This window comes from Anomaloglossus baeobatrachus, chromosome 2 (assembly GCF_048569485.1).
Source record: "Anomaloglossus baeobatrachus isolate aAnoBae1 chromosome 2, aAnoBae1.hap1, whole genome shotgun sequence".
NCBI classification, from domain to species: domain Eukaryota; kingdom Metazoa; phylum Chordata; class Amphibia; order Anura; family Aromobatidae; genus Anomaloglossus; species Anomaloglossus baeobatrachus.
In genome coordinates, this window is record NC_134354.1 from 253,763,464 (window position 1) to 253,788,354 (window position 24,891).

Below are 24,891 nucleotides of genomic sequence, written 5' to 3' on the forward strand. Positions count from 1 at the left end.
CCGTCCGGCAGGATCCTGACAGGGCTGCGGATGGAGACCGGTCTCCTGCAAAGCAGAGAGAACCGTGATGGCTCCCACTTCAAGCCAGAGCCCGAGGGATGGTGAAGGAGCGCGGCATGTGAAGGCTCCAGCCTTGTGAGTCAACCTTAACAGCACCGCCGACACAGTGGGGTGAGAAGGGACATGCCGGGAGTCCAGACTGGACCCGCTTTTCTTCCAAATCTTTGAAAAAAAATCTTAAAAATGAAAAAAAAAAAAAAATCAGAATGCATGTGTGTGTGTGACCTCCTGAACACAAAGCATTGAACTGGTTAGATTGTCATCCAGGGGGTGTATATAGCCCGGAGGGAGGAGCTACACTTTTTAGTGTAGTACTTTGTGTGTCCTCCGGAGGCAGAAGCTATACACCCATGGTCTGGGTCTCCCATAGGAACGATGAAGAAAAACATTTAAATTAAAAAGCCTTCTGATTTGTTTTACTACCTATTCTAATTTTACCTACCAACATTACCCAGTACACCAATGGTTTTTAGAATATATAGGCCATATTCATAACATCCATATCTCAAAGTAGGAATGGACCAATGCCTGGAGTAAAAGTGGGGCTCCTGACCACAACTTACAACCTCATAAGAATTTGAGGTTCAGGTCACCACAGGGCAGTCCATATGTGGATCATTAGATGCACATGGCATCCCCACAAGGTGAAGACTTCAGGAAAAACACTGGTGCTGTTTGTCATTGTTACATCAAATCCACTGCTGGCTTTTTTTTCTATAATGTAAATCTTACATTAGTATCTTCCAAGCAGAAGCAGCCCAAATAAAGAACGAACATGTTACTTTTAACTGCTTCACAGAAATCCAAGCCTGAATAAGTTAATGGGAACCTGTCAGGTGCAATATGCACCCAGAACCATGAGTTTTCTGGGTGTATATTCTAATCTGTGGCGTCCCTGACTGTCAGGTGCCACAGGGTACTACATCTAACCCCGGATTCCTGGAAGTCCAGTGCTGGTAAAAACACACACACACACAGTTACTATTCTAACTAGTGGATTGGATGCGTCCCAGCCTATAGGTGACGACTCATCAGGTCCATCTGTAGCCTGTTACCCAGTCTGGGGAAAAGGGTGTGGATTTGTGTGTGTTGTGTTAATTAATTACCAGTACTGGACTTCCAGGAATCCAGGGGTTAGATGTAGTACCCTGTGGAACCTGACAGTCAGGGGTGCCACAAATCCCTGCATCTAGTAGCATGCATAAACAGATCTTTAGAAAAGAGACAAAAAAAAAAAAAAAAAAAAAAAAAAGAAGGGAATTTTGTTACTTACCGTAAATTCCTTTTCTTCTAGCTCTTATTGGGAGACCCAGACGATTGGGGTATAGCTACTGCCCTCCGGAGGCCACACAAAGCACTACACTAAAAAGTGCAAGGCCCCTCCCCTTCTGGCTATACCCCCCCGTGGTATCACGGGTTCTCCAGTTTTAGTGCCAAAGCAAGAAGGAGGAAGCCAATAACTGGTTTAAACAAATTAACTCCGAATAACGTCGGAGAACTGAAAAACCGTACAACATGAACAACATGTGTACCCGCAAACAACCAAGAAATCCCGAAGGACAACAGGGCGGGTGCTGGGTCTCCCAATAAGAGCTAGAAGAAAAGGAATTTACGGTAAGTAACAAAATTCCCTTCTTCTTCAGCGCTCTATTGGGAGACCCAGACGATTGGGACGTCCAAAAGCTGTCCCTGGGTGGGTAAAGAGATACCTCATGTTAGAGCTGCAAAACAGCCCTCCCCTACGGGGATGTCACTGCCGCCTGCAGGACTCTTCTACCTAAGCTGGCATCCGCCGAAGCATAGGTATGCACCTGATAATGTTTGGTGAAAGTGTGCAGACTCGACCAGGTAGCTGCCTGGCACACCTGTTGAGCCGAAGCCTGGTGTCGTAGCGCCCAGGACGCACCCACGGCTCTGGTTGAATGGGCTTTCAGCCCTGAGAGAACCGGAAGCCCTGCAGAACGGTAGGCTTCCAGAATTGGTTCTTTGATCCATCGAGCCAGGGTGGCTTTAGAAGCCTGCAACCTCTTGCGCGTACCAGCGACAAGGGCATCGGAACGGCGTATGGGCGCCGTGCGGGAAATGTAGATTCTGAGTGCTCTCACCAGATCTAGCAAACGTAAACATTCTCATACCGGTGAACCGGATGAGTGCAAAAGGACGGTAAGGAGATATCCTGATTAAGATGAAACGAGGATACGACCTTAGGGAGAAACTCCGGAATGATGCGCAGCACTACCTTGTCCTGGTGAAAACACCAGGAAGGGAGCCTTGGATGACAGAGCTGCCAGCTCAGACACTCGCCGAAGCGATGTGATCGCAACGAGAAACGCCACCTTCTGTGACAGGCGAGAAAAGGAAACTTCCTTCAGAGGCTCGAAAGGCGGCTTCTGGAGAGCAACTAGAACCCTGTTCAGATCCCATGGATCTAACGGCCGCTTGTACGGGGGTACGATATGACAAACCCCCTGCGGGAACGTGCGCACCTTAGAAAGACGTGCTAGACGCTTCTGAAAAAAACACGGATAGTGCTGAGACTTGCCCTTTGAGGGAGTCTAGCGACAAGCCCTTTTCTAACTCCTATTGTAGGAAAGAAAGAAAAGTAGGCAATGCAAATGGCCAGGGAGACACTCCCTGAGTAGAGCACCAGATTAAGAAAATCTTCCACGTTCTGTGGTAGATCTTAGCAGACGTGGGCTTCCTAGCCTGTCTCATGGTGGCAACGACCCCTTGGGATAATCCTGAAGACGCTAGGATCCAGGACACAAAGGCCACACAGTCAGGTTTCAGGGCCGCAGAATTCCGATGGAGAAAACAGCCCTTGAGACAGTAAGTCTGGTCGGTCTGGTAGTGACCCCGGTCGGCCGACCGTGAGATGCCACAGATCCGGGTACCACGATCTCCTCGGCCAGTCTGGTGCGACGAGTATGACGCGGCTGCAATCGGATCTGATTTTTGCGCAGTACTCTGGGCAAGAGTGCCAGAGGTGGAAACACATATGTGAGCCGGAACTGCGACCAATCTTGCACTAAGGCGTCTGCCGCCAGAGCTCTGTGATCGCGCGATCGTGCCATAAATGCCGGGACCTTGTTGGTGTGCCGAGACGCCATTAGGTCGACGTCCGGCACCCCCCAGCGGCAACAGATTTCCTGAAAAAAAAAAAAAACGTCCGGGTGAAGGGACCATTCCCCCGCGTCCATGCCCCTGGCGACTGAAGAAGTCTGCTTCCCAGTTTTCTACGCCCGGGATGTGAACTGCGGATATGGTGGATGCTGTGTCCTCCACCCACATGAGGATTCGCCGGACTTCCTGGAAGGCTCCTGACTGCGTGTCCCTCCTTGGTGGTTGATGTATGCCACCGCTGTGGAGATGTCCGACTGGATTCGGATCTGCTCTCTTTCTAGCCACTTCTGGAAAGCTAATAGGGTAAGATACCCTGCCCCGATTTCCAGAACCGATCTGAAGGGTGGACTCCTGCTGAGTCCACGTCCCCTGAGCCATGTGGCGGAGACAAACTGCTCCCCACCCTGACAGACTCGTATCTGTCGTGACCACTGCCCAGGATGGGGGCTATGACAATGAGGTGGGAATAAGCCACTATTGCAGAGAGTCCTCGGCCGTCAGGGAAAGGGAGACTTCCCGTCCAGGGAGGTTGACTGCCCATCCCATTGGCGGAGAATGTCCCATTGCCGTTGGCGCAGATGAAACTGCGCAAAGAGAACTGCCTCGATGGCTGCCACCATCTTCCTTAGGAAGTGCATGAGGCGCCTTAAGGGGTGCGACTGGCCTTGAAGGAGAGACTGCACCTCTGTCTGCAGTGAACGCTGCTGGTTCAGCGGAAGCTTCACTATGGCTGATAGAGTATGAAACTCCATGCCGAGATACGTTAGTGATTGAGTCGGAGACAGATTTGACCTTGCCAAATTGATGATCCACCCGAAAGTCTGGAGAGTCTCCAGCGTAACATTCAGGCTGCGTTGGCATGCCTCGAGGGAGGGTGCTTTGACGAGTAGATCGTCCAAGTACGGGATCACCGGGTGTCCCTGAGAGTGCAAGCCTGCTACCACTGCTGCCATGACCTTGGTGAACACCCGTGGGGCTGTCGCCAGACTGAATGGCAGAGCTACGAACTGAAGATGTTCGTCTCCTATCACAAAACGTAGAAAACGTTGGTGCTCCGTAGCAATTGGCACGTGGAGATAGGCATCTTTGATGTCTGTTGAGGCAAGGAAGTCTCCTCGAGACATTGAGGCAATGACGGATCGGAGGGATCCCATCCGGAACCGCCTGGCGTTCGCATGCTCGTTGAGCAGTTTCAGGACCAGAACAGGACGGAAGGAACCGTCCATTCTTGGAGCCACAAAGAGATTGGAGTACAAACCCTCGCCCTCGTTCCTGAGGGGGGACAGGGATCACCACTCCTTCTGCTCTTAGCGCGTCCACCGCCTGCAGCAGGGCATCTGCTCGGTGGAGAGGTGGGGCCGTTCTGAAGAATGGAGTCGGAGGACGAGAACAGAACACTGTCCTGTGCACGTGAGCACAATGTCCGTCACCCACCGGTCTGTGACCTGTGGCAGCTAAATGTCGCCAAAGGCGGGGGAGTCTGCCATCAACCGCGGATGCGGAGAGAGAGAGAGAGAGAGAGAGAGAGCTGAGAGTCCTGAGGAGACCGCCTTGGTAGCGGTTCCTCCGACTGCCTTCCTTGGGCGAGATTGAGCCCGGCCGGAATCTGAGCCCGTCTGAGGTTTTGTAGCCCTTTTGCACGAGGACAATTGGGACCTGCCGGAGCTTGGGAAGGACCGAAACCTCGACTGTACTTTTAGGACAGTATTAACAGGGTAAGTTGCAGACATTGCGGGGTTACGGACGCCTCTGCGGTACAGATGTCCCTGCTCAAGGTCAGCTGCGCAAGAACAGCTGAAAAGGTTAGGTTGCCAATACGGCTGTGGATGCCGGAGCAACCGACACGCCGATAGCCTCCTAGACAGATTTCAACCAGAGTCCATCTGTCTGTGAATGGCATCTTTAAGTGAAGCCCCATCTCCAGTGCAACTATGGCTCTATATGCAAGCCTGGAGATTGGAGAATCCACCTTTGGACCCTGGGTCCAGCGCTGACCACGTCAGGGGAAAAAGGATAACGTGTATCCTAAAAACGTTTGGAGAAGACGCTTATCTGGTAAGCGTGGTGTTCCTGGACTGCTTCTCTGAAGTCAGCGTGGCCAGAAAAAAACTCAATATCTGCGTGAGATACTGAAAAGGAACTTCTCCTGTTCGTCTCCTATCTCCACTGGGGGAGCTGAGGGAGAAAGATCCAACCTTCCATTGATGGACGGTATAGTATCATTCCGTATGGCGTTACCACCCGGTGTATCCGGATTGAGAGCGATGTCAGTATCAAAGCCCTGAAGAGCTGCCTTTTGGTCAAGTAGATTGCCCATGGGTGCAAGTCTCTATATTATGACTACTCCGTCCCTGTCCATGGACAGGGTTGACAGGAGGTTTCTTTGGCCACAACTAGTAGAGCCCCGGCAGACGAAGTGCTAGAGACCCCGGTAGACGACGTGCTACAGGGGAGCATGCACACAATGGGACGGTGTCATGAACAGCATCCCATGTAGTAAAAACAGCACTGAAATCTGTGTTGCTTTTTTGCCGCTGCCGACTAGCTATCTAGAAGTATATAGCCAAGATTGGTGACCGTACATTGCAATGTATAGCATACAGGCATAAAGTACAAAAGACCACTGCAGCACAAGCAATACAAGCAGCATAGAAGCCTGTGCCCTGGCACCCCTGCTCTTCTGCTGCTGTACACTAGTCATCTAGGGGAATATAGCCCAGAAGAGTGACCCTACAGTGCAATGTATAGCATACAAGCACAAGTACAAATGAACACTGCAGCACATGCAATACAAGCAGCATAGAAGCCTGTGCCCTGGCACCCCAGCTCTTCTGCTGCTGTAGACTAGTCATCTCGGGGAATATGGCCCAGAAGAGTGACCATACAGTGCTATGTATAGCATACAAGCACAAGTACAAATGCACACTGCAGCCCATGCAATACAAGCAGCATAGAAAAAAACCTGTGCCCCAGCACCCTTGGTTTTCTGCTGCTGTAGTCTAGCCATTCCAGGAGAATATAGCTAAGACTAGCGACTGTACAGTGCAATGTATAGCATATAAGCATAAACACAAATGAACACCTCAGTCGTGCAATACAAGCAGCCTAGAAAGCCTGTGCCTTAGCACACCTGCTTTCCTGCTGCTGATGTGTCGCTCCCCAAGCGGGCATATAGCGACCTATGCAGTAAAAAACAACACATGTACACACTGCAGTTATATCGTGGTCAGCACTATGTGTGCCTCTTACCGCCCGCCTATAAGCGGGTGTATGATCGCCACCGTCCTGCCTTGGTGCCGAAAGTCCGAGCTCGGACTGCAGTAATGGCTGCCGGCTTCTTCCCCAGCTCATGTGAGGAGGGGCGGGCCGTGGGCGTGCCCCCAAGGCAGAGCGGGAATCCGGCGTCCGACAGTGTGCAGTGAGAGGGCTGGAGCATGTAAAAAAGGCTCCAGCCCTCGGCGCTGCTGATTGCTCAGCGCCTGTCCCCTTCCCTGAGTGACAGGGAGGGGGCGGGAACGAAGCGGCACTAGGCCGCAGAAGCCGGGGACTGGATTTATAAGCGCCGCCGCCGTAAAAGCGCGGTCGGCGCCCAGTCCCCGGCGAACTACAAGTCCCAGCCGCGCCGCCGCTCCCGGAGCGTCCGGCGCGGTAGTTCCCAAAACACAAAGTCACTCAGCAAAGCTGCAGTGACTGTAACCCTTTACTGTCCCCGGCGCACTAGCACACCCAGCAAGTCTGGAGTGTGCTGTGCCTGTGTGTACGGGGACACAGAGTACCTGTAATGGTGCAGGGCCATGTCCCTGAACGGTACTCCAGCTCCGTATCCAGCAGGTTCAAATGGGTCTGTGGATGGAGCCCGGCGTCAGAGCTTTGAAGCCGGCAGGATCCCACTTCCTCAGAGCCCCTCAGGGGGATGTGGAAGGAAAGCAGCATGTGGGCTCCAGCCTCCGTACCAGCAATAGGTACCTCAACCTTACAACACCATCAACGGGTGAGAAGGGAGCATGCTGGGGGCCCTATATGGGCCCTCTTTTCTTCCATCCGAAATAGTCAGCAGCTACTGCTGACTAAAATCTGTGGAGCTATGCGTGGATGTCTGACCTCCTTCGCACAAAGCTTGAAAACTGGAGAACCCGTGATACCACGGGGGGGTATAGCCAGAAGGGGAGGGGCCTTGTACTTTTTAGTGTAGTGCTTTGTGTGGCCTCCGGAGGGCAGTAGCTATACCCCAATCGCCTGGGTCTCCCAATAGAGCGCTGAAGAAAAAGGTATTTCTAAAGATCCTTTATGATATGCTAATGAGAGCAGGGACTTAATAGGACTACTCTGAATCCTTAACATGTTAGTACACCCCTGTGGGCATGCTAACATTGTATTCAATGCCTATTGCCCAGCGTCATCGACTTACACGCGTACCTGTGTTTGTTTTCACCCAGAGATGCCAATTTTAGGGTGCGTGCGCGCAAACAGAATGCCCGACACTTCAGTCATGCGCACTAGACTTCTCTGAAGCCAGGACACGTACACCCGGTATCATAGTACGCACGACCGGAAGTGCAGGGACTTCTAATCATGCGCATGGAGCCTGAACCCTGAGTCTGAAGCAGTGACAACAGACACAGGTACACGCATCACCACCAATGACACTAGGCAATGGGCATTGAATAGCATGTTGGCACGCCCACAGGGGCATGCTAACATGCTAAGATTGGTGGTGGATTAACTAACACCCTTGCAACCAATCCCTGTGCTCATTAGCATATCAAAGTATTTTTAGAAATACTTTTACTAAAGATCCCCAAGTATGCTACTAGATCAGACCTGGGCAAGGGGCGGCCCGCGGGCCACATCCGGCCTGCCTACTCTCTGTGACCAGCCCGTCTGGCTCAGGGCGTCCTTGCTGGCCGGTCAGTGATGAGGGCAATCTGACCTGTTGTCCGGAGCTCCAGGCTCCGGGAGGCCCGTGGTCAGATTGCCCTCATCACACGCTGCGTGCTGGGTAGGAAACAGAGGACAGATCCCGCAGCCCCGCACAGTCAGTGCAGGCAGCGGAACGCAGGAATCTCTCCTCTGTTCCCTGTCCGGCACTTTTCTCTGTCACACACGCGCGCCCTGATATCGTCAGTACGGCGCGCGTGTGTCATTTAAAAAGTTCCCACCCGGCAGCAGAAGCTGCTGCAGCGGCGGGGGCTGTATGGAAAGAAGCAGCGGCTCCTAGGAATACAGCGTCGGCGCAGCCTGGGCATGTGAAAGAGAAGCCGCTCAGCGGGGGGCTCGTACGGAGGTGCCTGAGGAGGGGACAATAAGAAGAGAGGTGAGTGGTTACTAGTAACCTGCGGGGACAATGGGGGGGGGGGGGGGGCGGTTAACTGTGGACAAATAATTGGGGTGTAGTATAATACAGGTGTATATAGGGGTGTAGTATAATACTACACCCCTATATACACACACCTGTATAATACTACACCCCTATATACACACACCTGTATAATACTACACCCCTATATACACACACCTGTATTATACTACACCCCTATATATACACCTGTATTATACTACATCCCTATATACACCTGTATAATACAGGTGTATGTATATAGGGGTGTAGTGCTGTAGTATAATACAGGTGTATGTATATAGGGGTGTAGTGCTGTAGTATAATACAGGTGTAGTATATAGTGGTGTAGTAGAATAGGTGTAGTATATAGTGATGTAGTATAATACAGGTGTATATAGGGGTGTAGTATAATACAGGTGTATATAGGGGTGTAGTATAATACAGGTGTATATAGGGGTGTAGTATAATACAGGTGTATATAGGGGTGTAGTATAATACAGGTGTATATAGGGGTGTAGTATAATACAGGTGTATATAGGGGTGTAGTACAATACAGGTGTATATAGGGGTGTAGTACAATACAGGTGTATATAGGGGTGTAGTACAATACAGGTGTATATAGGGGTGTAGTACAATACAGGTGTATATAGGGGTGTAGTACAATACAGGTGTATATAGGGGTGTAGTGGTGTAGTACAATACAAGTGTATATAGGGGTGTAGTGGTGTAGTATAATACAGGTGTATATACACCTGTATTATACTACACCCCTATATACACCTGTATATACCCCTATATACAGGTGTATATAGGGGTGTAGTATAATACAGGTGTATATAGGGGTGTAGTGGTGTAGTATAATAAAGGTGTATATAGGGGTGTAGTGGTGTAGTATAATAAAGGTGTATATAGAGGTGTAGTATAATACAGGTGTATATAGGGGTGTAGTGGTATAGGTTATCACAGGTGTAGTATATAGTGATGTAGTATATTACAGGTGTAAATAGGGGTGTAGTGATGTAGTATATAGTGGTATGGTATATAGAGGTGTAACTTATTACAGGTGTAGTATGTGGCGGGTGTAGTGATGTATGTATGTATGTATGTATGTATGTATGTATGTATGTATGTATGTATGTATGTATGTATGTATGTATGTATATCTATCTAGCTATATAGTAGAACCAAGTTAATTATATTAGTCCGGCCCTCTAAAACCATCTCAACTTCTCATGCGGCCCCATGGGAAAATAAATTGCCCACCCCTGTACCAGATGCTGGGACAGTTAGGGTATGTGTGCACGCTGCGTTCTGGTTTGACAAAACTGCACCCTTTTGCATGAAATTCTGATTTCTCATAGACTTTGCTGGAGAAGCAAAAGCATACAGTTGGTCATTGACAGTGCAGTTTAAAACGCAGCCAAAACATAACAGGTGCACATAGCCTTAGGTAGGCATTAGAATTATGCACGCAGAACTGCTCGTGGTGCTGGGTGCATATTGGACCTGACAGGGTCACTTTACAAGAAGTGCCAAGACAGAACATGTGCACAGAAAATTATTTTGACATTGCTATGCATCATGTTCATTTCTTGTGTTTTTATTTTTGTTTTTAAGATTGGTTCCAGGCAGAATCCAACGTGAAAAGACTGGTCATACAATTAGCAATTTTAAATGACTGATCAGAAATTAGATGGCTGATTATATTGTTTTAGTCAGTGTTGCCTGAAAGCTACAGTACAATAGGAGTAGATAGCCTAAACTCAAAGGAAATTTTGCTTCTGTCATCACTCTCCTGGAAAAACACATTCCATATTGGTCATCTATAGGGGATTAAGGCTATGTGCGCACTTACCGGATTTTGCTGCATGTTTCGCTGCAGAAAATGTTCATAACATCTCTGCAGTGAATCACCAGCAAAACCTATGGGCAAAAAAAATCCTGTGCGCACTATGCGGATTTTGACAGCTGCATGTTTTGATGCGGGATTCCCGCAACAAAAACAATTGCATGTCAATTCTTTTCCGCACGTCGCTGTGGGATTTCACTCCATTGACTGCAATGTTAATCGTGAAATCCCGCAGGGAATAACGCAGGCAGCAAATTGTGCGGTTCACTGCGTTTTCCTGCGTTATTCCCTGCGTTATTTCGCGGTTTACCTCGGGTAATGTACATCGCCTGTCTGCGGTTTTGCAGGGAAGTGATGTCATTACAGGAAGAGGAAGCCGTGCAGAGAGTAAACACACACAGACCACACACAGATATAGAACACACATAGAAAGAAAACGGAAATATAGAAAACAAAGAACGTGGGCTCCGCTGCATATTTACCGTCCAGCCGAGGTAAGCACACAGCGGCGGCCCGGTATTCTCAGGATGGGGAGGGAGAGGGGCAGGGTTAATGTCCCCCCGCCTCACTCCCCCTCCCGCAGCCGAGAATATCAGCCGCAGCTGCCCCGGCACTGCATTATGCTGCAGCACCGGCGTGTCCTCGGCTCTTCCTGCCGCCGTGTAGCAGTGGCAGCAGGGTAATACAAGGGGTTAATGGTGGATCACCGCCATTAACTCCAGGCTTGATCATGGCAGCGTCTATGTGACAGCTGACATGATCAACAAGTAAGTGAATAAAACACAGACACCGAAAAATCCTTTATTTTAAATAAAACAAACAAGCCTCGTTCACCATTTTATTAACCCCTCCCGCACCAAAGCTCCGGCGTAATCCACAGCTCAGACGTCCTGCGCTGCTTACATCCAGCCGCGACTGTCACAGACACAGCGCTGAATGAATGCAGCAGACATCAGAGGTAATTACCGGTCATTTCCCACGGCCGGTAATGTGGACTCACTGCCGACCGTGGGAAATGTAGCGATCTGTCCTCTATCTATCCCTCTATCTACTATCTCAGAATTAAATGACTTTTTTTTTTTTTTTCCCCAATGTGCTTTATTGCATTGAATGCAATAAAGCACATCCCAACCCGCACGCGGCAAAACCGCGGCAATACCGCGAACAATACCGCGGTGAAACCGCAGCAAACCGCATGCGGTTTTCGGGTGCGGTTTGCCGCGGTTTTTTACCGCGGGTGCGGTAATCTTTGAGAGCATGCGGAATTTTCTCAAGAAAATTCCATTTCCCAGTGCGCACATAGCCTAAAACCACAAAGAAGGGAATTTTGTTTACTTACCGTAAATTCCTTTTCTTCTAGCTCTAATTGGGAGACCCAGACAATTGGGTGTATAGGCTATGCCTCCGGAGGCCGCACAAAGTATTACACTCAAAAGTGTTAAGCCCCTCCCCTTCTGCCTATACACCCCCGTGCTCCCACGGGCTCCTCAGTTTTGGTGCAAAAGCAAGAAGGAGGAAAAAGAATTATAAACTGGTTTAAAGTAACTTCAATCCGAAGGAATATCGGAGAACTGAAACCATTCAACATGAACAACATGTGTACACAAAAAAACAGGGGCGGGTGCTGGGTCTCCCAATTAGAGCTAGAAGAAAAGGAATTTACGGTAAGTAAACAAAATTCCCTTCTTCTTTGTCGCTCTATTGGGAGACCCAGACAATTGGGACGTCCAAAAGCAGTCCCTGGGTGGGTAAAATAATACCTCGTAAGAGAGCCGTAAAACGACCTCTTCCTACAGGTGGGCAACCGCCGCCTGAAGGACTCGTCTACCTAGGCTGGCATCCGCCGAAGCATAGGTATGCACCTGATAGTGCTTCGTGAAAGTGTGCAGGCTCGACCAGGTAGCCGCCTGACACACCTGCTGAGCCGTAGCCTGGTGCCTCAAAGCCCAGGACGCGCCCACGGCTCTGGTAGAATGGGCCTTCAGCCCTGAGGGAACCGGAAGCCCAGCCGAACGGTAAGCTTCGATAATTGGCTCCTTGATCCACCGAGCCAGGGTTGATTTGGAAGCCTGTGACCCTTTACGCTGGCCAGCGACAAGGACAAAGAGTGCATCCGAGCGGCGCAGGGGCGCCGTACGAGAAATGTAGAGTCTGAGCGCTCTCACCAGATCTAACAAGTGCAAATCCTTTTCACATTGGTGAACTGGATGAGGACAAAAAGAAGGTAAGGAGATATCCTGATTGAGATGAAAGGGGGATACCACCTTAGGGAGAAATTCCGGAACCGGACGCAGAACCACCTTGTCCTGGTGAAACACCAGGAAAGGGGCTTTGCATGACAGCGCTGCTAGCTCAGACACTCTCCGAAGTGAAGTGACTGCTACTAGAAAAACCACTTTCTGCGAAAGGCGTGAGAGAGAAATATCCCTCATTGGCTCGAATGGTGGTTTCTGAAGAACCGTCAGCACCCTGTTCAGATCCCAGGGTTCTAACGGCCGCTTGTAAGGAGGGACGATGTGACAAACCCCCTGCAGGAACGTGCGTACCTGTGGAAGTCTGGCTAGGCGCTTCTGGAAAAACACAGAGAGCGCCGAGACTTGTCCCTTAAGGGAGCCGAGCGACAAACCCTTTTCCAGTCCAGATTGAAGGAAGGACAGAAAAGTGGGCAAAGCAAAAGGCCAGGGAGAAATACCCTGAGCAGAGCACCACGACAGGAAAATTTTCCACGTCCTGTGGTAGATCTTGGCGGACGTTGGTTTCCTAGCTTGTCTCAGTGGCAATGACGTCTTGAGATAACCCTGAAGACGCTAGGATCCAGGACTCAATGGCCACACAGTCAGGTTGAGGGCCGCAGAATTCAGATGGAAAAACGGCCCTTGAGATAGCAAGTCTGGTCGGTCTGGTAGTGCCCACGGTTGGCCGACCGTGAGATGCCACAGATCCGGGTACCACGACCGCCTCGGCCAGTCTGGAGCGACGAGGATGACGCGGCGGCAGTCGGCCCTGATCTTGCGTAACACTCTGGGCAACAGTGCCAGCGGAGGAAACACATAAGGGAGCTGAAACTGCGACCAATCCTGAACTAAGGCGTCTGCCGCCAGAGCTCTGGGATCTTGAGACCGTGCCATGAACGCTGGTACCTTGTTGTTGTGCCGGGACGCCATGAGATCGACGTCCGGCACCCCCCAGCGGCAACAGATCTCCTGAAACACGTCCGGGTGAAGGGACCATTCCCCTGCGTCCAAGCCCTGGCGACTGAGATAATCTGCTTCCCAGTTTTCCACGCCTGGAATGTGAACTGCGGAGATGGTGGAGGCCGTGGCTTCCACCCACAGTAGAATCCGCCGGACTTCCTGGAAGGCTTGCCGACTGCGTGTGCCACCTTGGTGGTTGATGTATGCCACCGCTGTGGAATTGTCTGACTGAATTCTGATCTGCTTGCCTTCCAGCCACTGCTGGAAAGCTTCCAGGGCAAGATACACTGCCCGTATTTCCAGAACATTGATCTGAAGCGAGGACTCTTGCTGGGTCCACGTACCCTGAGCCCTGTGGTGGAGAAAAACCGCTCCCCACCCTGACAGACTCGCGTCCGTCGTGACCACCTCCCAGGATGGGGGTAGGAAGGATTTCCCTTTCGATAATGAAGTGGGAAGAAGCCACCACCGAAGGGAAGCTTTGGTCGCCTGCGAGAGGGAGACGTTCCTGTCGAGGGACGTCGGCTTCCTGTCCCATTTGCGAAGGATGTTCCATTGAAGAGGACGCAGGTGAAACTGCGCGAAAGGAACTGCCTCCATTGCTGCCACCATCTTCCCCAGGAAGTGCATGAGGCGTCTCAAGGTGTGTGACCGACCTTGAAGGAGAGATTGTACCCCTGTCTGTAGTGACCGATGCTTGATCAGCGGAAGCTTCACTATCGCTGACAGGGTATGAAACTCCATGCCAAGGTATGTCAGCGATTGGGCCGGTGTCAGATTTGACTTTGGAAAATTGATGATCCACCCGAAACTCTGGAGAGTCTCCAGGGTAGCGTCGAGGCTGTGTTGGCATGCCTCTAGAGAGGGTGCCTTGATCAACAGATCGTCCAAGTACGGGATCACCGAGTGACCCTGAGAGTGGAGGACCGCTACTACAGTAGCCATAACCTTGGTGAAAACCCGTGGGGCTGTTGCCAGGCCGAACGGCAGTGCCACGAACTGCAGGTGTTCGTTCCCTATGGCGAAGCGCAAGAAGCGCTGGTGCTCTGGAGCAATCGGTACGTGGAGATAAGCATCCTTGATATCGATCGATGCAAGGAAATCTCCCTGGGACATTGAGGCGATGACGGAGCGGAGGGATTCCATCCGGAACCGCCTGGTCTTTACGTGTTTGTTGAGAAGTTTCAGGTCCAGGACAGGTCGAAAAGACCCGTCCTTCTTTGGGACCACAAACAAGTTGGAGTAAAAACCGTGGCCCTGTTGCTGAAGAGGAACAGGGACCACCACTCCTTCTGCCTTCAGAATGCCCAGCGCCTACAGAAGAGCCTCGGCTCGCTCGGGAGGCGGGGATGACCTGAAGAATCGAGTCGGACGAGAGGTGAACTCTACCTTGTAACCGTGAGACAGAATGTCTCTCACCCAACGGTCTTTTACCCGTGGCAGCCAGGTGTCGCAAAAGCGGGAGAGCCTGCCACCGACCGAGGATGCGGAGTGAGGATGCCGAAAGTCATGAGGAAGCCGCTTTGGTAGCGGCACCTCCGGTGGTCTGTTTAGGACGTGACTTAGACCGCCATGCATCAGAGTTCCTTTGATCTTTCTGAGGCCTTTTGGACTAGGAGAATTGGGACCTGCCCGCGCCACGAAAGGACCGAAACCTCGACTGCCCCTTCCTCTGTTGGGGTATGTTCGGTTTGGGCTGGGGTAAGGATGTATCCTTTCCCTTGGATTGTTTGATGATTTCATCTAAACGCTCGCCAAACAATCGTTCGCGCCGAAATTGGCAAACTGGTTAAGCGCTTTTTGGAAACAGAATCTGCCTTCCATTCCCGTAGCCACAAGGCCCTGCGGAGTACCACCGAATTGGCGGCTGCAACCGCCGTACGGCTCGCAGAGTCCAGGATAGCATTAATAGCGTAAGACGCAAATGCCGACGTCTGAGTGGTTATGGACGCCACCTGTGGCGCGGACGTGCGTGTGGCTGCGTCAATTTGCGCTTGACCTGCTGAGATAGCTTGTAGCGCCCATACGGCTGCGAATGCTGGGGCAAAAGAAGCGCCGATCGCTTCATAGATGGATTTCAACCAGAGCTCCATCTGCCTGTCAGTGGCATCTTTGAGTGAAGCCCCATCTTCCACTGCAAGTATGGATCTAGCTGCCAGTCTGGAGATTGGAGGATCCACCTTGGGACACTGAGTCCAACCCATGACCACATCAGGGGGAAAGGGATAACGTGTATCCTTAAGGCGCTTAGAAAAACGCTTATCTGGACAAGCATGGTGATTCTGGACTGCCTCTCTGAAATCAGAGTGGTCCAGAAACATACTCGGTGTACGCTTGGGAAACCTGAAACGGAATTTCTCCTGCTGGGAAGCCGACTCCTCCGCCGGAGGAGCTGAGGGAGAAATATCCAACATACGATTGATGGACGCAATAAGGTCGTTCACTATGGCGTCCCCGTCCGGAGTATCAAGATTGAGAGCGGCCTCAGGATCAGAATCCTGATCAGCTACTTCCGCGTCATCGACCAGCGATTCCCCTCGCTGAGAACCTGAACAATATGATGATGTCGAGGGAAAATCTAAGCGAGCTCGCTTAGTCGGTCTGGGGCTGGGGTCTGTGTCAGAACCCTCAGCTTGGGATCCATGAGATACCCCGGGAGGACATTGTTGGTCCAGCTGAGGTGGGCCCGGGAACAAAGAATCAACAGAGTCCCTGTGCTGAGATACCGGCCTGGACTGCAAGGCTTCTAGTATCTTAGCCATAGTCTCAGAGAGTTTTGCAAACTCCGTCCCTGTCACCTGAACAGTGTTAGCAGGTGGCTCCCCCTGGGCCCCCCCTAGCAGAGGCTCTGGCTGAGCAAGTGCCACAGGGGCCGAACAGTGCAGACAATGAGGGTCAGTGGAACCTGCCGGTAGCGGGGTCGTACATGCGGCGCAGGCAACATAATAAGCCTGTGTTTTGGCACCCCTGCCTTTCGTGGGCGCCATGCTATTATCTTCCCTGAGCAACACAATAGGGTATATAGCCAGAAATCAACTGTGCACTATACAGTGTAAAATAAACACATAATGTTACACTACTGCACAATGGGGCTAGCACCACAGGTGCTGCTTACCACCCGCTTAAAGCGGTTGTGAGGCCACCAGAGTCCCTGCCTGGGTCTCCCAGATTTTGTCCCCCTCTGCAGCGTCCGAGGAGCTGACAGGAATGCGTCCTGAGGAGAGGAGGGAGTCGTGGGCGTGACCCAGAAAGAGCGGGAACTGGTGCCTGCACTGTGCACAGTGAGGGGAGTGGAGTATGCAAAGCATGCTCCAGCCCTCAGTGCTGCTCGTTCTATGCAGCGTCCCGCCCTTCCCCTGCCTGTCAGGGCTATGGGCGGGAGGAAGGAAACTAGGCCGCAAAAAGCCGGGGACTCTAGTAATAAACGCGGCCGCCGTAAAAGCGCGGCCGGCGTGGAAGTCCCCGGCGCACTACAAGTCCCAGCCGCGCCGCAGTATTTCCAAGGCAGCGGCGGTCAATGCGGCAGTCCCTATACATAAACACACTCAGCAACGAGTGTGTAATGGCACATATTAACCCGGTCAGCGCCGTGGTCCCCGGTGCACTAGCACACCCAGCAAAGCTGGAGTGTTGCTGTGCGCGGTCCCCACGGGGACACAGAGTACCTCCAAGTAGCAGGGCCATGTCCCTGAACGATACCCGGCTCCTATCCAGCAGGCTCCACAGGAGTTGTGGATGAAGCACGGTCTCCTGTGCCTGGAGACCGATAGGATCCCACTTCCACCAGAACCCTGAGGGGGATGGGGAAGGAAAACAGCATGTGGGCTCCAGCCTCCGTACCCGCAATGGATACCTCAACCTTAACAACACCGCCGACAAGAGTGGGGTGAGAAGGGAGCATGCTGGGGGCCCTATATGGGCCCACTTTTCTTCCATCCGACATGGTCAGCAGCTGCTGCTGACCAATCTGTGGAGCTGTGCGTGCGTGTCTGACCTCCTTCGCACAAAGCAAAAAAAACTGAGGAGCCCGTGGGAGCACGGGGGTGTATAGGCAGAAGGGGAGGGGCTTAACACTTTTGAGTGTAATACTTTGTGCGGCCTCCGGAGGCATAGCCTATACACCCAATTGTCTGGGTCTCCCAATAGAGCGACAAAGAGGAATGATATCCTTGTCTTGTCAGAGGGGAGGGGCGGGGGGGGGGGAAGCACTCTTCTGCCCAACTGAGGGTTTTAGACTCAAAATGTTACTACTTTATAATGGAGTGGTGTGACAGGTGGATTGCAAAAAAACAGAATGTGGTGCGCTACTCCTACAAATTTATATGCTGACTGTCACATACTGAAGCGTTAGACAAGTTTGTTTTTCTTGCTCGGCTTTCCTTAAGGCTACATTTACACTTCCGTTGTTTTAAATCCGACAGGTCCGTCGTTGCGACTGATTACGACGGAATCCAGCACCATAGACATCCATTATAGCTCTTGACTGATTGCGACTGACACCTGCGGAGTGTGATTTTTTGCCGCTCCAAAAAACGTTACATTCTGCGTTCCTACCACCCGACGGTCAGTCACTAAACGACTTATCCGTCACGCAGCGTATGCAACGCAAGGCCATCCGTCACAATCCATTGTTAATACAAGTCTATGGGGAAAAAAAACGGATTCCTGCAAAATATTTTGCAGGATACCGTAATTGATCAAGGCAACGGATTGTGACTGATGCAAAACGACGGAAATGTGAATGCAGCCTAAGGAATCTTTCAACTCCATGAAGCAAATACGTATGCATGTCAGATTTTGTGCTTGCAAGAAGTGTGAATTATCCCTGGCAGAAAAAAAGGGCAGCAGTCAATGGTTGGCTGCATACTGCTTCTGTACTTTTGAGGCGTTAATATAAAATTTACCTCAAATCTTGCATGGAAGTCCAGGAGGTTCTTGAACTTTTGCAGGCAGGTAGGATCCAATATATTGTGCTGATCCAGGACATCATACATCAGAAAGTCTACAAATGTAATCTTTGGGATAGAGGCAAATGCATGATACATAGTAAATGTTGATGTATAAACAGACCAGCAAGATAGAAGCATACGCATATGGGCATGCAAGCATCTACTGCACCTAAAATACTTTAGTGGATTTACCTGGTCCCCAAGAAACCAGTGTTTTTCCCCCAAAAATTGAGAATATCTTGCCAAGACAGATGGGAGCTTTTCAAGATATGGTCCCTTCAGCTCTTCCTGAAATATTAAGTGAAAAGATTATTTCTACACATTGTATCTGTGGATGTGTCCATAGTTTATGCAAATTGATGTGTAGTAAGAGGAGATTTTAACAGATCAAGTTACCATAAAAACAGTACCGTAAATAGATACCAAAAAAAAAAAAATAAATAAAAAAAAAATCCACAAACACGTTAATTATATCCCAATAGAGAGAGCATGTTAATATAACTGATAATATACCCCATTAGACCCAATAAGTCATTCTACCTAAACGCTGAAGTTGGCACCTTAGATGCGAATGTAAATGGGTAACTTAAATATTTCTTCTATCCTCTACGGTAGTGGTCCCAACCCCCTTTGACTTCGAGAGCCACCTAAAGCCCCCCCCGTCACATTTAGCGACTTACCAGCGATCCCGATAACGATGTGACCCGATAAGGATCGCTGGTAAGTCGCTGGGAGATCGCTGGTGAGATGTCAGTCAGATCTTACCAACGACTCAGTAACGATACAGGGGTCGCAGTAGCGACCTGTATAACGATCTCTGCTGTCACTGGGACCCTGACAGTGTCAAACATAGCGATGCGTCCTGCCCATCAGGACATCGCCTTTGAAGAAAATGGTCCAGGACATTCAGCAACGACTAGAGATCTCACAGCAGGGGCCAGGTCGTTGCTGGATGTCACACATGAGATCGCTAGCAAGATCGCTGGTGCGTCACGAAAACCGTGACTCAGCAGCGATGTCGCTTAGTGAGACGTGGCCTTTAGGCTCAGAGAGGATTGAGAGTCATGATTAGCTCCCACCCCTCACAGTAGTGACACCCAGAGCTCCCATTACTAGAATGATAGCCAAAGCTTTTCCACAGAAATCAAACACACCCAGGCAGTATATCAATATCCAGTTTATACCTTCATTTAGATCTGCTCTTCTGTAAGGGACTACTCACAAATCTGGGATTCGGTCACATTCAGCAAAAATTGAACAAGCTTTGTAGTTATTACCCATTTCTGTGTGTTTTGCTCTGGCACCTCAGGTGCTCTTCCAATGTGGCATACTGGCATGGCACCCGCAAACCATAACAGCAAAATCTGCACTAATATGGCAATTCCCTTCTGAAGCTTTCCCGCGATTGAAAAGTAGTTTCCGATTCCATGTAGGGTGTTCGGGCACGCAGGAGAAATTTCACTACAACCACTACTTCTACTTCTCTGTCATAGACCACTCAAAGTCACTTCAAATGTGATTTGGTCGCAATAAAAAAAAAAAAAAAAAAATTGTTTTGTTGGAAAAGTGAGAAATAGCTGATAAACTTTTTAACCCTAACGTTCTAACAAAAATAGATTATGTTTCAAAAAAATACTGATGTAAACTATATGTAGTAATTGATAGTTAACTATTTTGGGTGGTACAACTATCTGGTTTAACCCGAGGGCAATTTTCCGTTTTGTTTTTTTCTCCCTCCATTTTTGTTTTTTGCTCCTTGTCGCCAGAGCTATATCTTAATTTTTCCCGTTTATAGCCATATGAGGGATTGGTTTTTTGTGGGAAGAGTTGTACTTTTCAATGAAACCATTAGTTTTATCATGTAAGTGTACTGGAGAAAAAAAAAAAAAAAAAAAAAAAAAATTATAAGTGTGGTGAAATTGCACGATTGTTTTGGGGGATCTTTTATTATACTGCTCACTATATAGTAAAACTGACGTATCAGTAGGATGCCTCACGAGTTCATAGATACCATTTACTTTTATCTAATGGAAAAAAAGAAGGGAATTTTGTTTACTTACCGTAAATTCCTTTTCTTCTAGCTCCAATTGGGAGACCCAGACAATTGGGTGTATAGCTACTGCCTCCGGAGGCCACACAAAGTATTACACTTAAAAGTGTAAGGCCCCTCCCCTTCTGCCTATACACACCCCGTGGGATCACGGGCTCCTCAGTTTTAGTGCCAAAGCAAGAAGGAGGAAAGCCAATAACTGGTTTAAAAACCAAATTCAATCCGAAGGAATATCGGAGAACTGAAACCATTCAACATGAACAACATGTGTACCCGAAAAAACAAAAAGCCCGAAGGAAACAGGGCGGGTGCTGGGTCTCCCAATTGGAGCTAGAAGAAAAGGAATTTACGGTAAGTAAACAAAATTCCCTTCTTCTTTGTCGCTCCATTGGGAGACCCAGACAATTGGGACGTCCAAAAGCAGTCCCTGGGTGGGTAAAATAATATCTCGTGATAGGGCCGTAAAAACGGCCCTTTCCTACATGGGGGCAATCGCCGCCTGAAGGACTTGTCTACCTAGGCTGGCGTCCGCCGAAGCGTAGGTATGCACCTGATAATGCTTGGTAAAAGTGTGCAGACTCGACCAGGTAACCGCCTGGCACACCTGCTGAGCCGTAGCCTGGTGCCGTAATGCCCAGGACGCACCCACGGCTCTGGAAGAATGGGCCTTCAGCCCTGAGGGAACCGGAAGCCCAGCAGAACGGTAGGCTTCAAGAATTGGTTCCTTGATCCACCGAGCCAGGGTGGATTTGGAAGCTTGCGACCCTTTACGCTGACCAGCGACAAGGACAAAGAGTGCATCCGAGCGGCGCAGGAGCGCCGTGCGGGAAATGTAGATTCTGAGTGCTCTCACCAGATCCAACAAATGCAAATCCTTTTCACATTGATGAACTGGATGAGGGCACAAAGAAGGTAAGGAGATATCCTGATTGAGATGAAAGGGGGATACCACCTTAGGGAGAAACTCCGGAATCGGGCGCAGAACCACCTTGTCCTGGTGAAACACCAGGAAGGGAGATTTGCATGACAGCGCTGCTAGCTCGGACACTCTCCGAAGAGACGTGACCGCTACTAGAAAGGCCACTTTCTGTGAAAGGCGAGAAAGGGAAACATCCCTCATAGGCTCGAAAGGCGGCTTCTGGAGAGCGATGAGAACCCTGTTCAGATCCCAGGGCTCTAACGGCCGCTTGTAAGGAGGGACGATATGACAAACCCCTTGCAGGAACGTGCGTACCTGAGGAAGTCGTGCTAGGCGCTTCTGAAAAAATACAGATAGCGCTGAGACTTGTCCTTTAAGGGAGCCGAGCGACAAACCTTTTTCCAAACCGGATTGCAGGAAGGAAAAGAAAAGTAGGCAATGCAAATGGCCAGGGAGAAACTCCCTGAGCAGAGCACCAAGATAAGAATATCTTCCACGTCCTGTGGTAGATCTTGGCGGAGGTTGGTTTTCTAGCCTGTCTCATGGTGGCAATGACCTCTTGAGATAACCCTGAAGACGCTAGGATCCAGGACTCAATGGCCACACAGTCAGGTTCAGGGCCGCAGAATTCAGATGGAAAAACGGCCCTTGAGACAGCAAGTCTGGTCGGTCTGGTAGTGCCCACGGTTGGCCTACCGTGAGGTGCCACAGATCCGGGTACCACGACCTCCTTGGCCAGTCTGGAGCGACGAGGATGGCGCGACGGCAGTCGGACCTGATCTAGCGCAGCACTCTGGGCAACAGTGCCAGAGGTGGGAACACATAAGGTAGCCGGAACTGCGACCAATCTTGAACTAAGGCGTCCGCCGCCAGAGTTCGGTGATCGTGAGACCGTGCCATGAAGGCCGGGACCTTGTTGTTGTGCCGGGACGCCATTAGGTCGACGTCCGGCATTCCCCAGCGGCGACAGATCTCCTGAAACACGTCCGGGTGAAGAGACCATTCCCCTGCGTCCATACCCTGGCGACTGAGGAAGTCTGCTTCCCAGTTTTCCACGCCTGGGATGTGAGCTGCGGATATGGTGGATGCCGTGTCTTCCACCCACGTCAGAATCCGCCGGACATCCTGGAAGGCTTGCCGACTGCGTGTTCCTCCTTGGTGGTTGATGTATGCCACCGCTGTGGAGTTGTCCGACTGAATTCGGATCTGCTTGCCTTCCAGCCACTGCTGGAAGGCTTGTAGGGCAAGATACACTGCTCTGATTTCCAGAACATTGATCTGAAGGGTGGACTCTTGCTGAGTCCACGTACCTTGAGCCCTGTGGTGGAGAAGAAGGGAATTTTGTTTACTTACCGTAAATTCCTTTTCTTCTAGCTCCAATTGGGAGACCCAGACAATTGGGTGTATAGCTACTGCCTCCGGAGGCCACACAAAGTACTACACTTAAAAGTGTAAGGCCCCTCCCCTTCTGGCTATACACCCCCCCGTGGGATCACGGGCTCCTCAGTTTTAGTGCAAAAGCAAGAAGGAGGAAAGCCAATAACTGTTTTAAATACAAATTCAACCCGAGAAACAACCTCGGAGAACTGAACTGTTCAACATGAACAACATGTGCACCCGAAAAAAACAAACTTCCTAAGAAAACAGGGCGGGTGCTGGGTCTCCCAATTGGAGCTAGAAGAAAAGGAATTTACGGTAAGTAAACAAAATTCCCTTCTTCTTTGTCGCTCCTAATTGGGAGACCCAGACAATTGGGACGTCCAAAAGCAGTCCCTGGGTGGGTAAAAGAATACCTCGTGATAGGGCCGTCAAACAGCCCTTTCCTACAGGTGAGCCACCGCCGCCTGAAGGACTTGTCTACCTAGGCCGGCATCCGCCGAAGCGTAGGTATGCACCTGATAATGCTTGGTAAAAGTGTGCAGACTCGACCAGGTAGCCGCCTGGCACACCTGCTGAGCCGTAGCCTGATGCCGTAATGCCCAGGACGCACCCACGGCTCTGGTAGAATGGGCCTTCAGTCCTGATGGAATCGGAAGCCCAGCAGAACGGTAGGTGTGAAGAATTGGTTCCTTGATCCAACGCGCAAGGGTGGATTTGGAAGCTTGTGACCCTTTACGCTGACCAGCGACAAGGACAAAGAGTGCATCCGAGCGGCGCAGAGGCGCCGTGCGGGAAATGTAGATCCTGAGTGCTCTCACCAGATCCAATAAATGCAAACCTTTTTCAAATTGGTGAACTGGATGCGGACACAAAGACGGTAAAGTGATATCTTGATTGAGATGAAAGGAAGATACCACCTTGGGAAGAAATTCTGGAATTGGACGCAGAACTACCTTGTCCTGGTGAAACACCAGGAATGGAGATCTGCATGATAACGCCGCCAGCTCGGACACTCTCCGAAGAGACGTGACCGCCACTAGAAAGGCCACTTTCTGTGAAAGACGAGAAAGGGAAACCTCCTTCATAGGCTCGAAAGGCGGCTTCTGGAGAGCAATTAGAACCTTGTTCAGGTCCCAGGGCTCCAACGGCCGCTTGTAAGGGGGGACGATATGACAAACCCCTTGCAGGAACGTGCGTACCTGAGGAAGTCGCGCCAGGCGTTTCTGAAAAAATACGGATAGCGCGGAGACTTGACCCTTAAGGGAGCCAAGCGACAAACCTTTTTCCAACCCAGACTGCAGGAAGGAAAGAAAAGTAGGCAATGCAAAAGGCCAGGGAGAAACTCCCTGAGCAGAGCACCAAGATAGGAATATCCTCCACGTCCTGTGGTAGATCTTGGCGGAGGATGGCTTCCTAGCCTGTCTCATGGTGGCAACCACTTCATGAGATAAACCTGAGGCCGCTAGGATCCAGGACTCAATGGCCACACAGTCAGGTTCAGGGCCGCAGAATTCAGATGGAAAAACGGCCCTTGAGACAGCAAGTCTGGATGGTCTGGTAGTGCCCACGGATGGCCTACCGTGAGGTGCCACAGATCCGGGTACCACGACCTCCTTGGCCAGTCTGGAGCGACGAGAATGGCGCGGCGGCAGTCGGACCTGATTTTGCAGAGCACTCTGGGCAACAATGCCAGAGGTGGGAACACATACGGTAGCCGGAACTGCGACCAATCTTGAACTAAGGCGTCTGCCGCCAGAGCTCGGTGATCGTGAGACCGTGCCATGAAAACCGGGACCTTGTTGTTGTGCCGTGACGCCATCAGGTCGACGTCCGGCATCCCCCAGCGGCGACAGATCTCCTGAAACACGTCCGGGTGAAGAGACCATTCCCCTGCGTCCATGCCCTGGCGACTGAGAAAGTCTGCTTCCCAGTTTTCTACGCCTGGGATGTGAACTGCGGATATGGTGGATGCCGTGTCTTCCACCCACGTCAGAATCCGCCGGACTTCCTGGAAGGCTTGCCGACTGCG

At 50.6% G+C, this 24,891-nt stretch overlaps 1 protein-coding gene across 1 annotated transcript in view; it reads right to left on the bottom strand.

Annotated features, from left to right (window-relative positions):
• Positions 1–24,891, bottom strand: part of LOC142291306 (glutathione S-transferase Mu 4-like) — an 80,869-nt gene that overhangs the window by 7,727 nt on the left and 48,251 nt on the right. Inside the window, exons 6-7 of the mRNA XM_075335748.1 lie at positions 18,706–18,801; positions 18,469–18,579 (exon numbers count right to left, since the gene is read on the bottom strand). Of these exons, the coding sequence (XP_075191863.1) occupies positions 18,469–18,579; positions 18,706–18,801 (207 nt within the window). The remainder of the gene's footprint in view (positions 1–18,468; positions 18,580–18,705; positions 18,802–24,891) is intronic.